The sequence below is a fragment of the Bombina bombina genome, chromosome 5, assembly GCF_027579735.1.
Source record: "Bombina bombina isolate aBomBom1 chromosome 5, aBomBom1.pri, whole genome shotgun sequence".
NCBI lineage: Eukaryota > Metazoa > Chordata > Amphibia > Anura > Bombinatoridae > Bombina > Bombina bombina.
In genome coordinates, this window is record NC_069503.1 from 18,775,902 (window position 1) to 18,789,300 (window position 13,399).

Sequence of the window (13,399 nt, forward strand, 5' to 3'; positions counted from 1 at the left end):
CCACATCTCAATGACTCTCCTACACCACATCTCCAAGACTCTGGTATATTTCTGGGTGTGACAATAAATATAGACACACGTGCACTTACCTCTGCAGTTCTTCCTGTTACACTCCAGCTTGCCACTCATGCAGACACTGTACAGACAAGGACAGAGCAAGTACATTTTATGCACAGTATGAGATATCAGAAATGTGTCCCTTGTGGTAATGCTACTTCTATGTAAAGCTCATGTGTTTGTGTAAATGTCTCCTATGTGCTGCTCCTGTTTTCATCATTATTACACTGATTAAATTACCCAATAAAAACCCTGACATGATCTCAGTCACCTTATCCCACATGGCTATATTATTATGGCTCAATTAAAGGTCTCTTCTGTGCCCTCGCTCACTTCTTTCCTTGTATTTACTTGTGGGCAAGGTCTCAGTTGTTACAGGACATGTAAATAAATGTATCCACTTGCAAACAAAACAGGCAAATAAATGTTCACACATAACCTGCAGCTCAGCTAATCTGTCAAAAAGCACAAATAACGTTATGGGTGCAGCATTTGATTGGCTGTAGGGAACAAGCCTCCAGCATTCAGTTTAGGGGTTCTGTTTACATATTTATTTATAAACCTAACAATCAATCTGTACACCACTCCCTGTATATAAAGTACATTATCTGTACACCACTCCCTGTATATAAAGTACATTATCAGTACACCACTCCCTGTATATAAAGTACATTATCAGTACACCACTCCCTGTATATAAAGTACATTATCAGTACACCACTCCCTGTATATAAAGTATATTATCTGTACACCACTCCCTGTATATAAAGTATATTATCTGTACACCACTCCCTGTATATAAAGTACATTATCTGTACACCACTCCCTGTATATAAAGTACATTATCTGTACACCACTCCCTGTATATAAAGTATATTATCTGTACACCACTCTCTGTATATAAAGTACATTATCTGTACACCACTCCCTGTATATAAAGTACATTATCTGTACACCACTCCCTGTATATAAAGTACATTATCAGTACACCACTCCCTGTATATAAAGTACAATATCTGTACACCACTCCCTGTATATAAAGTACATTATCAGTACACCACTCCCTGTATATAAAGTACATTATCAGTACACCACTCCCTGTATATAAAGTACATTATCAGTACACCACTCCCTGTATATAAAGTACATTATCAGTACACCACTCCCTGTATATAAAGTACATTATCTGTACACCACTCCCTGTATATAAAGTACATTATCAGTACACCACTCCCTGTATATAAAGTACATTATCTGTACACCACTCCCTGTATATAAAGTACATTATCTGTACACCACTCCCTGTATATAAAGTACATTATCTGTACACCACTCCCTGTATATAAAGTACATTATCAGTACACCACTCCCTGTATATAAAGTATATTATCTGTACACCACTCCCTGTATATAAAGTATATTATCTGTACACCACTCCCTGTATATAAAGTACATTATCAGTACACCACTCCCTGTATATAAAGTACATTATCAGTACACCACTCCCTGTATATAAAGTACATTATCTGTACACCACTCCCTGTATATAAAGTACATTATCTGTACACCACTCCCTGTATATAAAGTACATTATCAGTACACCACTCCCTGTATATAAAGTACATTATCTGTACACCACTCCCTGTATATAAAGTACATTATCTGTACACCACTCTCTGTATATAAAGTACATTATCAGTACACCACTCCCTGTATATAAAGTACATTATCTGTACACCACTCCCTGTATATAAAGTACATTATCAGTACACCACTCTCTGTATATAAAGTACATTATCTGTACACCACTCCCTGTATATAAAGTACATTATCAGTACACCACTCCCTGTATATAAAGTACATTATCAGTACACCACTCCCTGTATATAAAGTACATTATCAGTACACCACTCCCTGTATATAAAGTACATTATCAGTACACCACTCCCTGTATATAAAGTACATTATCAGTACACCACTCCCTGTATATAAAGTACATTATCTGTACACCACTCCCTGTATATAAAGTACATTATCAGTACACCACTCCCTGTATATAAAGTACATTATCAGTACACCACTCCCTGTATATAAAGTACATTATCTGTACACCACTCCCTGTATATAAAGTACATTATCAGTACACCACTCCCTGTATATAAAGTACATTATCAGTACACCACTCCCTGTATATAAAGTACATTATCTGTACACCACTCCCTGTATATAAAGTACATTATCTGTACACCACTCCCTGTATATAAAGTACATTATCTGTACACCACTCCCTGTATATAAAGTACATTATCAGTACACCACTCCCTGTATATAAAGTACATTATCAGTACACCACTCCCTGTATATAAAGTACATTATCAGTACACCACTCCCTGTATATAAAGTACATTATCTGTACACCACTCCCTGTATATAAAGTACATTATCAGTACACCACTCCCTGTATATAAAGTACATTATCAGTACACTACTCCCTGTATATAAAGTACATTATCTGTACACCACTCCCTGTATATAAAGTACATTATCTGTACACCACTCCCTGTATATAAAGTACATTATCAGTACACCACTCCCTGTATATAAAGTACATTATCAGTACACCACTCCCTGTATATAAAGTACATTATCTGTACACCACTCCCTGTATATAAAGTACATTATCAGTACACCACTCCCTGTATATAAAGTATATTATCTGTACACCACTCCCTGTATATAAAGTACATTATCTGTACACCACTCCCTGTATATAAAGTACATTATCAGTACACCACTCCCTGTATATAAAGTACATTATCAGTACACCACTCCCTGTATATAAAGTACATTATCAGTACACCACTCCCTGTATATAAAGTACATTATCTGTACACCACTCCCTGTATATAAAGTACATTATCAGTACACCACTCCCTGTATATAAAGTACATTATCAGTACACTACTCCCTGTATATAAAGTACATTATCTGTACACCACTCCCTGTATATAAAGTACATTATCTGTACACCACTCCCTGTATATAAAGTACATTATCAGTACACCACTCCCTGTATATAAAGTACATTATCAGTACACCACTCCCTGTATATAAAGTACATTATCTGTACACCACTCCCTGTATATAAAGTACATTATCAGTACACCACTCCCTGTATATAAAGTATATTATCTGTACACCACTCCCTGTATATAAAGTACATTATCTGTACACCACTCCCTGTATATAAAGTACATTATCTGTACACCACTCCCTGTATATAAAGTACATTATCTGTACACCACTCCCTGTATATAAAGTATATTATCTGTACACCACTCTTACAGCAAGATTACAAGTTGAGTGGCAAATCAATTTTTTGGTTGCGCAGGTATTACAAGTTGCAAAATAAGTTATTTTGCGCAAGCGTTTAGCCACGTAATGCAAACCGCGAAATTGTGTGTGTGTTCACATATTCCCGATAGAAGTCAATGGAGAAGACAAATAGAATAAAAAAAATACAAAAAGCCTAATATGTTATGGTAAGCCCATGACGTATTCTCTTTGAAAAGTGTACATGAAAATGCAAATATTTCATATTGCGAAAATGTTTTCGCAAAGGAATATGTTCTATTTATTTCTAAAGAAATATTTCTCTATATATGTGATGATTTTTGGACTGATATATCTATTTATAGTAAATTATGTATATGAATATATATATGTCTCGAGATCTATATGCAAATATCTCTTTGAAAATCCTTTTGAGATATTGTTTAATGTGTATAAGATTGTAATGTGAAATCTTGTCATTATCTCCATAGTTAAACGTGTTTATACATATTAATCCATGTTTCTCTATGTATGTGTATGTATGTCAATGTAAAATCCCTTCCTCTTCTTTTTTATTCTAACACCCGCAATCTCATATCTTTGATCCCTTATACCTTTTGTGTGCAATAAGGAAATGTATGCTTACCTGATAAATGTGTTTCTTTTTAGATACAATGACTCCACGGATTTCATCCTTACTTGTGGGATATCGCCTCCTGGTCAGCAGGAGGAGGCAAAGAGCACCACAGCAGAGCTGTATATATAGCTCCTCCCTTCCCTCCCACTCCAGTCATTCGACCGAAGTTAGAAAGAGAGAGGAAAAGCCAAGGTCTCATAAAACAGGGTGGGCCGTGGACTCATCGTATCTAAAAAGAAACAAATTTATCAGGTAAGCATAAATTTCCTTTTCTTTTTAAAGATACGATGAGTCCACGGATTTCATCCTTACTTGTGGGATACAATACCAAAGCTATAGTACACGGATGAAAATGGAGGGACAAGACAGGGAACCTAAACGGAAGGCACCACTGCTTGAAGAACGTTCCTCCCAAAAACAGCCTCAGCCGAGGCAAAGGTATCAAATTTGTAAAATCTAGAAAAAGTGTGAAGAGACGACCAAGTTGCAGCCTTGCAAATCTGTTCAACAGAAGCATCATTTTTGAATGCCCATGAGGAAGCCCCAGCCCTAGTAGAATGAGCCGTAATTTGTTCAGGAGGCTGCTGTCCAGCAGTCTCATATGCCAAATGGATAATACTCTTCAGCCAAAAAGAAAGAGAGGTAGCCGTAGTTTTCTGGCCCCTACGTTTCCCTGAAAAAACAACAAACAAGGAAGACGATTGACGAAAATCCTTGGTCGCCTGTAAGTAGAACTTCAAAGCACGGACCACATCCAAATTATGTAACAGGCCCTTGTTACAGAAGCATTAGTTATTTTGTTGTGAAGAGCTTATTTCCCAGCAGCAATGCCTGAACCAGCAAGCCAGCGCCTAAGAAGGGCTCCAAGAAAACCGTAACAAGTATCATTTCATAAAGAGTTAACTCTTTTTTTTCAGCTTTTAGAAACTATTGTCTAATCACCTCTGGAGCCAGACTGCTAATTGATAAGATGAACTTGTAAACTTGTTATCTTAAGTACTGTAATCCTATTGTGGCCTGTCAAAGGACAGTGCTCTCTATCTAAATGTGTGATGGGGGATTTTGTGCTTCCCCCCCTCTCCCCCTGGGAGTGCCCTGTGTGCATGTAACCTTAATAAAAAGCAGGCTGGGCATCCCAGTCCTGAGTTCTTGTTTGACCCTCAATCGCAGCGTTGACTCGTTTTTGTGGGCAGAAGGGTATCCTAGCTGTACTGCAGCTAAGGGAGATTATTCTATATTTGCGAGACTCATATAGAATACTATGGAAAGCAGCTTCTCCCCTCTTTAGCAATAGGGATCCAGGCTACTAAGCGGTCCATCTCTCAGCGAGACTAAGGGTAACCGTAACATTTGGCGGCAGCGGCGGGATTTTCCTGGATTTCCTAGGAGAGGTACAGAACGGATGGAGAGCGCTTACGAAAAATTGAAGCGTACAACCCTAAAAGATTTACTTGAAAGCAGAGGGGGGTACGCCAGCAACCGGCCGAGGAGAGAGCTGATCGCAGAATTGACCGAACTGGATCAGAGCTTCACAATGGCGGAAACACCGACCACGATTAGTGACGAAAAAACAAGGATTGTTCGGGAAAGGCTCTCATTATACGGGCCGAGCCCCTCCATGGAATTGGTACAGCAGTTGATGGCGGAGGCGGACGAGGATATACGAGAGACTCGAGCCCACGAACTCAACCTAGCGAACGCACACCGCAATGCTGAAGCCCCGCAGGTAATCATCCCTGTCGAAAATGCTGGGAGGCCCAAGATACCCTATGCGGCATTTCGACCCTTCCTAGAGAGCGAGACAGGGATTGATGAATATTTGGCGGACTTCGAAAGGCAATGTGCCCTGCACCAGATTCCCAACAGAGAGTGGCCCACGATATTGTCTGGGAAACTATCCGGGCGAGCCCTGGAAGCCTTTCGTACTCTGGGTGCTGAGGAAGTGACACAGTATGAGCTAGTTAAGGAGACACTGTTGCGACGGTACGCTGTAACTCCGGACACGTATCGCCGACAGTTTCGGGGCACGGAAAAGAAGCCTAACGATACCCATATGGAATGGGCACACCGAATGCGGAGAGCGGCAAATCACTGGCTGAGCGGAAGTAAAGCGGTGACTGGGGAGGAAATTTTACAATTGTTTCTCTTAGAACATTTTTATAATGGCATGGAACAGCAAGGGAAGGAATGGCTGCGAGACAGGCGGCCTTCTACCTTAGAAGAAGCAGCCAAATTGGCCGATGAACATTATGACTCCCGTCTTCACGAACCCATGAACTACCGAGCTCCAGCACGGGTCGAACCCAGAGAGGTTTACCGTGCACCCCCTCGTGCTGAATTCCGAGCCCCGTGCCCACAGGGCCCGTCCGACACTCAGGACCACCCAATAACAGCTCTGAGCGTCCCAGACCGACTTGCCACCGATGCAAGCAACCAGGGCATTTCATGGCTAGCTGCCCCCTTAATACGCACCAGACACCCAGGAATTACAATTACCCCTCTGGGTCCTATCGTCCGGCCCGGGCCCTCTGTGTTAACCAAGAGGCCCCTATGGAGGGATATGTGGGGCCGCTTCACGAGGCAGACCCTGTATATGCTGCCTCAGATAACCGCCAGCACCATCGGCAGAGTGTATGGCTCGAGGGGCGATCTACCGAGGGATTGCGAGACACAGGGGCTACTATCACGCTGGTACAGAGTCATTTGGTGCCAGAGCACAAGCGATCCGGACAGACTGTGGCCGTTAGAGTGGCGGGGGGGGATGTGTACAAAATTCCAACAGCTAAAGTGCATCTTGATTGGGGAGCAGGAAAGGGGGCTGTGAACGTGGGCCTAATGGATAATTTACCTGCCGAAGTACTACTGGGCAACGATTTGGGCCCCATGACTTCTGCCTATGCTCCAGTATGCAACAACGAGGCGGACCCAGTGACTACACGGGCCCAAGCCCGGACGGAGCGAGAGCTCTCACCAGTGCGGGAGACACAGGTAAGACCCACCCCGACCTTGCCTGACAGGTTAGGCCCCATACCCTGGGACACCCCAGATGCTTTCGAGGCAGAGTCTAAGACTGACCCGACCTTACAAAAGTACCGGGAACGAGCAGAGACCGGAGGGGGCGGGGCAGATAACGAAACATTCTTATGGGAAAAAGGGAAACTATACCGCTGGACAGAGAAAAGGGGACAGCGTAGGCGACAGCTGGTAGTGCCCCACAAATACCGTCAAGAAATCCTCAAAATAGGCCACGACATCCCCTTAGCAGGCCACCTAGCCGTTACCCGTACCCTACACCGCATTACTCACACGTTCTTTTGGCCAGGGGTGCACGCTGACGTTAGAACTTACTGTAACACCTGCGATGTGTGTCAACGAGTAGGAAGGCGAGGCGATCACCCTAAAGCCCAGCTAGTAAATATGCCCATTGTAGAGGAACCCTTCAGCCGGGTTGCTATTGACCTAGTGGGACCACTGGCTACCCCTAGTCCCTCCGGTAAGCGATACATTCTTACCGTAGTGGACTACGCTACCAGGTACCCAGAGGCTGTCGCCCTATCCAACATACAAGCGGATACGGTAGCGAATGCACTAGTACAGGTGTTCTCCCGGGTAGGATTTCCAAAAGAAATCCTATCCGACCGAGGCACCCAATTTACGGCTGAATTGACCCAACAACTCTGGCAGGTTTGCAAAATTAAGTCCCTCCTGAGCTCCCCATACCACCCCCAGACGAACGGGCTGTGTGAGAGGTTCAATGGGACCCTCAAGCAAATGCTCAAGACGTTCACTCAGGAATACCGAGACTGGGAACGCTTCCTGCCGCACCTCCTATTTGCTTACCGGGAGGTGCCCCAGGAAACGACAGGGTTCTCTCCCTTCGAGTTGCTCTACGGAAGAAAGGTACGGGGACCCCTAAACCTGATCCGGGAGCACTGGGAGGGAGAGATGGAGGCTGACGGTGTCCTAATTGTGCCATACGTGCTGGAACTCAGGGACCGAATGGAGCAATTAGCCAAATCCGTGCGGGCTAATCTCCAGTTGGCCCAGAGAAGACAGAAAGTATGGTACGATCGGGGGGCCCGAAAGAGAATCTTCACCATAGGACAAAAGGTGTTAGTACTTAAGCCGGTGAAGACAGACAAATTGCAGGCGTCCTGGCAGGGTCCCTACCAGATCGTAGAGAAAAGGGGAGACACCACTTATGTGATAGCTAGCTGCCACGACAACAATCTTAGAAAGACATTCCATGTAAACATGCTCAAGGAATATTTTGAGCGACCAGAGAACGTGACGGCCGTATGTTGTTCCCCTCAGGAAGACCCCGACAGTTTACCCATTCCAGACCTATTAGAAAAGAGCCTCCCCACAGGTATAGTGGCGCAGGTTCAGATAGGGGACCGACTTAGCCCCACTGAAAGGGAGCAGCTCAACCAACTCCTCCAGTCCAAACACCTCACCTTCTCCCCGAAGCCAGGGTACACTACTTTAACCACCCACCAGGTAGATACTCCGGGACAAGCTCCCTTGCGCCAGGCTCCGTACCGAATCCCTGAAGCAGTTAGGACAGGAATGAAGAAGGAGATCGATGAGATGCTCCAGCTCAGGGTAATTGAGCCCTCCGATAGTCCCTGGGCCTCCCCAGTTGTCTTGGTGCCCAAGAAAGATGGGACCACCCGGTTCTGCGTAGACTATCGGAGGCTCAATGAAAAGACTGTGACGGACGCTTACCCTATGCCCAGGGTAGACGAGCTACTCGATCGTATAGCCAGGGGAAATTACCTGACCACTATTGACCTCTGCAAAGGTTACTGGCAGATTCCCCTGGCCCCGGAGGCTATCCCCAAGTCGGCATTCGTCACTCCATTCGGCTTATATCAGTTTAGGGTAATGCCGTTTGGGATGAAGAATGCCCCAGCTACATTCCAGCGCTTGGTGGATAGGCTCCTGGATGGCTTCCAGAGTTTTGCTTGCGCCTACCTGGACGACATAGCGATCCACAGTGAGTCCTGGGAGGACCACTTAGCTCATGTGGGAATGGTTCTGGATCAGATCCGGGCTGCTGGCCTGACTCTGAAGCCAGAAAAATGCCACTTTGGGATGGCCGAGGTACAGTACCTGGGTCACCGGGTGGGGTGTGGAAAGCAGCGACCAGAGCCGGCCAAAATAGAAGCTGTCGCCAATTGGCCCACCCCCATCACTAAGACTCAGGTCCTAGCCTTCCTGGGCACGGCAGGGTACTATAGACGGTTCGTACCAGACTACAGCACACTTGCCAAACCCCTGACTGACTTGACCAAAAAGAACTTACCTCGACAGGTCCTGTGGTCTCCCCACTGTGAAACGGCTTTCCAGGCTCTCAAAAATGCTCTAATTAACGCTCCTGTCTTGGCGGCCCCAGCCCTTAACAAACGTTTTATCGTCCATACAGATGCTTCCATGTTTGGGCTGGGAGCCGTCCTCAGCCAAGTAGGCGAAGATGGAGGGGAGCATCCAGTTGCCTACATCAGCCGGAAGCTCCTGCCCCGCGAAGTCAGCTATGCAGCGGTCGAAAAGGAGTGTTTGGCTTTGGTGTGGGCATTAAAGAAATTGACTCCCTATTTATATGGTCAGGAGTTCACTCTGGTCACCGACCATAACCCGTTGGTGTGGCTGAACCGGGTCTCTGGAGATAACGGCAGGCTATTACGTTGGAGCTTATCGTTGCAACCCTTCAATTTCACCATTACTTACAGACCTGGGAAACAGAATGGCAACGCCGACGGGTTGTCCAGACAAACTGACCTCAGCCCCGCATAACCAGCGGTCTGGACAGCCTTAGTCTGCCCCGAAAAGCGGTCAGACCGTGTCTGCCAGAGTGTTCCACAGAAAGGGAGCACTGTTACAGAAGCATTAGTTATTTTGTTGTGAAGAGCTTATTTCCCAGCAGCAATGCCTGAACCAGCAAGCCAGCGCCTAAGAAGGGCTCCAAGAAAACCGTAACAAGTATCATTTCATAAAGAGTTAACTCTTTTTTTTCAGCTTTTAGAAACTATTGTCTAATCACCTCTGGAGCCAGACTGCTAATTGATAAGATGAACTTGTAAACTTGTTATCTTAAGTACTGTAATCCTATTGTGGCCTGTCAAAGGACAGTGCTCTCTATCTAAATGTGTGATGGGGGATTTTGTGCTTCCCCCCCTCTCCCCCTGGGAGTGCCCTGTGTGCATGTAACCTTAATAAAAAGCAGGCTGGGCATCCCAGTCCTGAGTTCTTGTTTGACCCTCAATCGCAGCGTTGACTCGTTTTTGTGGGCAGAAGGGTATCCTAGCTGTACTGCAGCTAAGGGAGATTATTCTATATTTGCGAGACTCATATAGAATACTATGGAAAGCAGCTTCTCCCCTCTTTAGCAATAGGGATCCAGGCTACTAAGCGGTCCATCTCTCAGCGAGACTAAGGGTAACTGTAACAGCCCTCCTTTGTGGAAGAAGGATTAGGACACAAGGAAGGAACAACAATTAATTAATTAATAATAATAATAATAATTAATATTTTTAATTGAAACAACCTTAGGAAGAAAACCAGGTTTGGTTCGTAACACCACCTTATCCGAATGGAACATAAGATAAGGAGAATCACATTGTAATGCTGAAAACTCAGATACTCTTTGAGCAGAAGAAATAGCAACCAAAAACAAAACTTTCCAAGATAATAACTTAATATCTATGGAATGCATAGGTTCAAACGGATCCCCTTGAAGAACTTTAAGAACTAAATTCAAACTCCGAGGAGCAATTGGTCTAAATACAGGCCTGATTATAGTCAGAGCCTGACAAAAAGATTGCACATCTGGAACATCAGCCAGACGCTTGTGTAACAAAATAGACAAAGCAGAAATCTGTACTTTTAAGGAACTTGCTGACAACCCTTTCTCCAATCCTTCTTGGAGAAAAGACAAAATCCTGGGAATCCTAACCCTACGCCATGAGTAGCCCTTGGATTCACACCAATAAAGATATTTACGCCATATCTTATGGTAAATTTTCCTAGTAACAGGCTTACGTGCCTGAATCAAGGTATCTATGACGGAATCAGAAAACCCTCGCTTAGATAAAATGAAGCGTTCAATCTCCAAGCAGTCAGCTGCAGAGAAACTAGATTCGGATGATGGAAGGGTCCCTGTATGAGAAGGTCTTTCCTCAATGGGAGCTTCCACGGTGGCTGAGATGACATGTCCACAAGATCGGGGCGATGAGGATCACTGATGCCCACTCCCGGGGAAGGAGAGCAAATGGAGGGAATACATAAGCTAGGCTGAAAGACCAAGGCATCTATCAGCTTGGCCTGGGGATCCCTGGACCTGGACCCGTATCTCGGAAGCTTGGCATTTTGACGAGATGCCATGAGATCCAACTCTGGTCTGCCCCATCTGAGAATCAGGTTGGAAAATACCTCCGGATGGAGTTCCCATTCTCCCGGATGAAATGTCTGTTTGCTCAGAAAATCCGCTTCCCAATTTTACACCCCTGGGATGTGGATTGCTGACAGATGGCAAGAGTGAGACTCCGCCCACTGTATTATCTTGGCTACTTTTGTTATCGCTAAGGAAATCTTTGTTCTTCCCTGATGATTGATGTAAGCTACAGTCGTTATGTTGTCCGACTGGAATCTGATGAATCGGGCCAAAGCCAACTGAGGACAAGCCTGAAGCGCATTGAATATTGCTCTCAACTCTAGGATATTGATGGGAAGGAGAGACTCTGCCTGAGTCCATAGACCCTGAGCCCATAGGGAGTTCCAGACTGCTCCTCATCCTAACAGGCTAGCATCCGTTGTCACTATCACCCATGAGGGTCTGCGGAAGCAAGTCCCCTGGGACAGATGATCCAGCGACAACCACCATAGAAGAGAGTCCCTTGTCTCCTGATCTAGATTTATTCGAGAAGACAAATCTGTATAATCTCCATTCCACTGTCTGAGCATGCTCAGTTGCAGAGGCCTGAGATGGAACCGAGCAAACGGAATGATGTCCATTGCTGCTACCATCAATCCAATTACCTCCATGCACTGAGCCACTGACGGCCGAGGATTGGACTGAAGGGCTCGACATGTATCCATGATCTTTAACCTTCTGACCTCTGTCAGAAACATTTTCATGGATAGAGAGTCGATTAGAGTTCCCAAGAAGGGCACCCTTCTCTGCAGAATTAGTGAACTCTTTCCCAGATTTACCTTCCACTCGTGAGTCCTCAGAAAAGATAGGACAATGTCGGTATGAGACTTTGCTAGCTGATAAGATGACGCTTGGATCAGAATATTGTCCAGATAAAGCGCCACCGCAATGCCCCGTGGTCTTAGAACCACCAGCAGAGACCCCAGAACCTTTGTGAAAATTCTGGGTGCCGTGGCCAGACCGAAAGGAAGAGCCACAAACTGAAAATGTTTGTCCAGAAAGGCAAACCTCAGGAACTTGTGATGATCTCTGTGGATAGGAACATGAAGATATGCATCCTTTAGATCCACGGTAGTCATAAATTGACCCTCCTGGATCAATGGAAGAATGGTACAAATAGTTTTCATCTTGAAGGATGGAACTCTGAGAAACTTGTTCAGACTTTTGAGGTCTAAAATAGGTCACAATGTTCCCTCCTTTTTGGGAACTTCAAACAGATTTGAATAAAACCCCTGTCCCTGTTCCTGTATTGGAATGGGACATATTACTCCCATGGAAAAGAAGTCTCCTACACAACGTAAGAACGCCTCTCTTTTTATCTGGTCTGCAGATAATCGAGAAACTCTAACTGATATCCCTGATACACAATTTCAAGTTTCCAGGGATCCTGAACATCTCTTATCCAAGTCTGGACGAAGAGAGAGAGTCTGTCCCCTACTAGATCCGGTCCTGGATCGGGGGCCGACCCTTCATGCTGACTTGGAAACAGCAGCAGGTTTCTTGGATTGTTTACCCTTGTTCCAAGACTGGCTGGGTCTCCAAGTGGACTTGGTTTGTGAAAAGTTCCCTTCCTGTTTAAAGGAAGTGGAAGAGGGAACTCCCTTGAAATTTCGAAAGGAACGAAAATTACTCTGTCGACCTCTCTGTTTGGATTTTTTATCCTGCGGGAGGAGATGACCCTTACCTCCCGTGATGTCAGAAATAATTTCCTTCAAGTCAGGCCCAAACAGGGTCTTCCCCGTGTAAGGAATAGCCAAAAGCTTAGACTTGGATGACACATCCGCATACCAAGACTTTAACCATAAAGCCCTGCGTGCTAAGATGGCAAAGCCCGAACTCTTAGCCGCCAATTTAGTAATCTGCAGAGAAGCATCCGTAATAAACAAATTAGCTAACTTAAGAGCTTTAATCAGATCCTGTATCTCTTCCAAAGGAGTCTC

The 13,399-nt window shown here is 44.8% G+C and overlaps 1 protein-coding gene across 1 annotated transcript in view; it reads right to left on the reverse strand.

Moving 5' to 3' along the window:
* LOC128661241 (SCO-spondin-like) overlaps positions 1–13,399 on the reverse strand; it is a 624,208-nt gene that overhangs the window by 132,601 nt on the left and 478,208 nt on the right. The window contains exon 103 of the mRNA XM_053715520.1: positions 90–136. Coding sequence (XP_053571495.1) covers positions 90–136 — 47 coding nt within the window. The remainder of the gene's footprint in view (positions 1–89; positions 137–13,399) is intronic.